Source organism: Perca fluviatilis, chromosome 8 (genome assembly GCF_010015445.1).
Source record: "Perca fluviatilis chromosome 8, GENO_Pfluv_1.0, whole genome shotgun sequence".
NCBI lineage: Eukaryota > Metazoa > Chordata > Actinopteri > Perciformes > Percidae > Perca > Perca fluviatilis.
This window is the reverse complement of record NC_053119.1, coordinates 3610143-3613287: the sequence shown is the minus strand read 5'-3', so window position 1 is coordinate 3613287 and position 3145 is coordinate 3610143. Positions and strand designations below refer to the sequence as shown.

Sequence of the window (3145 nt, the reverse complement as noted above, 5' to 3'; positions counted from 1 at the left end):
AGTCGCCAAGTTTCTACTCGACAGGTAAAGTTTGGCTATTTGGAGAAATCCATTTAAAATCACTGCTAGTGAAAGTTGATGTAAGCTCTGATTAGCGATGCTAGCCCTGGCACAAGTCACGCACCGCGCACACACGGTAAACATCTCAATTTGTGAAAAAGTGCAAATCTTCTTTCTGAAAGTAGCTTGTATGAACCATGCTGACAGCAACCTGTAAACAGTGCGCTCTCGTGCACACGTTTAATAGGCGTTCCCTCTCGGTAGCAGGCAGAGCGTTGAGCATGTGCATTTTCTCAAAAAGTAGAGAGGGCGGATCTTTTCTAAAATTCGGGAAAATCCTCCACTATACCTTTTTAATTAAGACTAGGTCAGGCGGGTTGCCGTGGCGTTGGGAGTGTAACTGAAATAGCTTTGCATAGTTTGTGTGACGTGATAAAAAGCTAAATTAAACTGTAAGTAAACTACACTACCGGTCAAACGTTTTAGAACACAATTGTTTTTGTTTTTTATTGAAATTTTAGCACTTCAAGTCCAATGAATAGCTTGAAATGGTACAAAGGTGAGTGGTGAACTGCCTGAGGTTTAGAAAAAAAAAAAAAGAAGTAAGTTTACCCAAAACTGAGAAATAATCTCAGTATATATTATATAGTACATCTCAGTATTTTACAAAAAGGCCTTTTTCAGGGAACAAGAAATGGGTTAACAGTGACTACGTTTACAAGCAGCCAATAACCAGGTCGCGCACGACCATGTAAACACCGACAAAAACTCGAATATGCTCATATTCCGTTTTTTAAAAACCCGAATATGCTACCTGGGTTACCCCTTTTCTAACCCGAAATTTTGGTCATGTAAACGCGTATCAGCATATCTCCATCACAAGGAACATTGATTTGTGTTCTGCGCATGTTCTATTCGCAAGGAATCTCGGTCTTTTGAGTAGAGGAACTTCTTGTATGCGCCAGAAAACATAGTTATAATAATAATTATATACTATAATAATATAGTTATATATATATGTGTGTATGTATGTCAATGCAGAAAACCTGCGTGCAGTATACCGGAAGTAAACAGGAAGTAGAGGTAAACATGGCGAGACGCAGCACAGCACCACACTTTTGGAGCGAGGAGGAAACCAATGTCTTCATTAGTGTGGTGAAAACCATGAATATAATATAATGTCTTTAGTTGACGGCAGAAAGTAGCGAGATAGTGAGATTTATAAGAAGGGGACCGAGAAGTTATTGCGTCTTAAGGTTGTCCGTAGGCTACGTCCAGACGCTAACCGTGCCTCGCCGTTTACTTCGGGATTTTGCCGATTGATTACATATTCCACGTATACAGGAGTAACTCTCTCTGCTCACGCATGTAAACGGGTTATTCCGAATGTTTCAGAAACCCGAATAGTGACCTTAACCCGACCATAACCCGAAAATTGACATCTTGTAAACGTTGTCACTGTAAAGCTGTTCTGCAGCAATGGAGGTTGATCGATCTTTGAATGTTGGTGCTACCAATTCCCACAGGTGTTCACACTGGTCTGGATTACTTCCAACCCCCTCTGTTGGTATAAAAGCATTGTTGGAACACACTGTGGTACCGAACCCTCGTGAGCATTATTTGAACAGTATTGTACTGCAGAAAGTAGTGTGTTGCTATAAAAATGGTGGGAAAAAGGCAATTAACAATGGAAGAGAGACAGACCATCAAAACACTTAAGAATGTTGGTCTTTCCTACAGAGAAATTGCGAAGAAAGTCAAGGTGTCGGTGAGTAGAGTATTCTTCACCCTTAAAAGACACTTAGAAACTGGGGGAAACTGACAGGAAGAGGTCTGGCAGACCCAAAGCCACAACAGAAGTTTCTGAGAGTCAGCAGCTTGCGTGATAGGCGGCTCACAGGACAACAGCTTCAAGCTCAGCTTAATAGTGGTCGTAATAAGCAAGTCTCAGTTTCAACTGGAAAGAGAAGATCTTTGAGTTCAGCTCATGAAAAATGGGGGCAAAAACGAAAGTGTTGCATTCATAATTATGTTCAGTGTATTTTCAGGGTTCATACGCATTTTAACCAATACTTTCCATGACTTTTTGGCAAATTTCCATGACTGTGTGTGAAAATGTCAGTCGATATTCTACAATAAGAATACAAATGTGTGTTAAAGTTTCCCCTCAGAGGTTTAACTATAACATGAATGATAATGTCTGTGGGTCATAGTGGGATTCATCATATCTCTCCCCGAATACAACGCTGAGGTTAAGATGTGATGTGAAAATACATTTATTAATCACATATTATTATTATTATGCTGTGTTAAAAAACAATTCCATGACTTTTCCAAAAACTTTCTGGGTCTTTTTATGTTTCCAAAACCTTCCCAGGCCTGGAATTTGCATTTTTCAAATTCCCAAAAGTGTTTTTTGAAGTAAATCTCTGACCTCTGACCTCTCCTCCTCCGCAGGTATTACTTCCCCACGTACGAGAACGACGGCCTGCTGTGCACGCTGTCCGACAGCGACGACGAAGACGATGAAAGCGGCGAGCGGCGCCGCGGCGAGGACGTCCCGGTCATCGCGGAGGACATCTCCGACCTCCGAGCGCTGAAGCAGAGCAGCGTGCTGAAGCAGCTGCTGAAGAACAGAGGCTCCTGCAGCTAGACGGCCCGACAGGCACGCTCCCACAATCCTTCAGGGGCTCAACGCAACGTTTGTGTTTTCACTTGTCCAGTCGGACAGGTGCAGCGCTGTAGTCTACGTGATAGGCAGGTATACCCTGCAGCATACCCACTAAGAAAGCTCCAGGATTTCCATATGCACACTTAAAAATGCCCCAATGACACGCAACAACATACTTTCCATTATATTTTTGATATATGTTGAATTGTCGTCTGTGTTTTTCTTCTTCACATAGGCTAAATAAAGGGATTTCTAGGGCTGTGCTCGATTTGAAGAAATTCTGAGTCGACTAACACTCATTCAATCGTACCGACTAATCGATTAGTCGATTTAATCGACAGATCTGTAAATCTGAGTTTCTCCCTGCAAAGAGTCGTGCTAAAAGCACCACTTTAATTCTTGTGTTTACCAGAGATGTGCTCGTACGTTTCTTGGAAATCAGTCATTCAGCATGAAAACAGCATCAGACATGAC

General features: G+C 41.9%; 1 protein-coding gene across 1 annotated transcript in view; it reads left to right on the top strand.

The window, feature by feature from the left end:
* Positions 1–2877, top strand: part of znf277 (zinc finger protein 277) — a 20405-nt gene extending 17528 nt beyond the window's left edge. Inside the window, exon 12 of the mRNA XM_039807410.1 lies at positions 2458–2877. Coding sequence (XP_039663344.1) covers positions 2458–2653 — 196 coding nt within the window. The 3' untranslated portion in view covers positions 2654–2877. The remainder of the gene's footprint in view (positions 1–2457) is intronic.
* Positions 2878–3145: the final 268 nt, after the last annotated feature.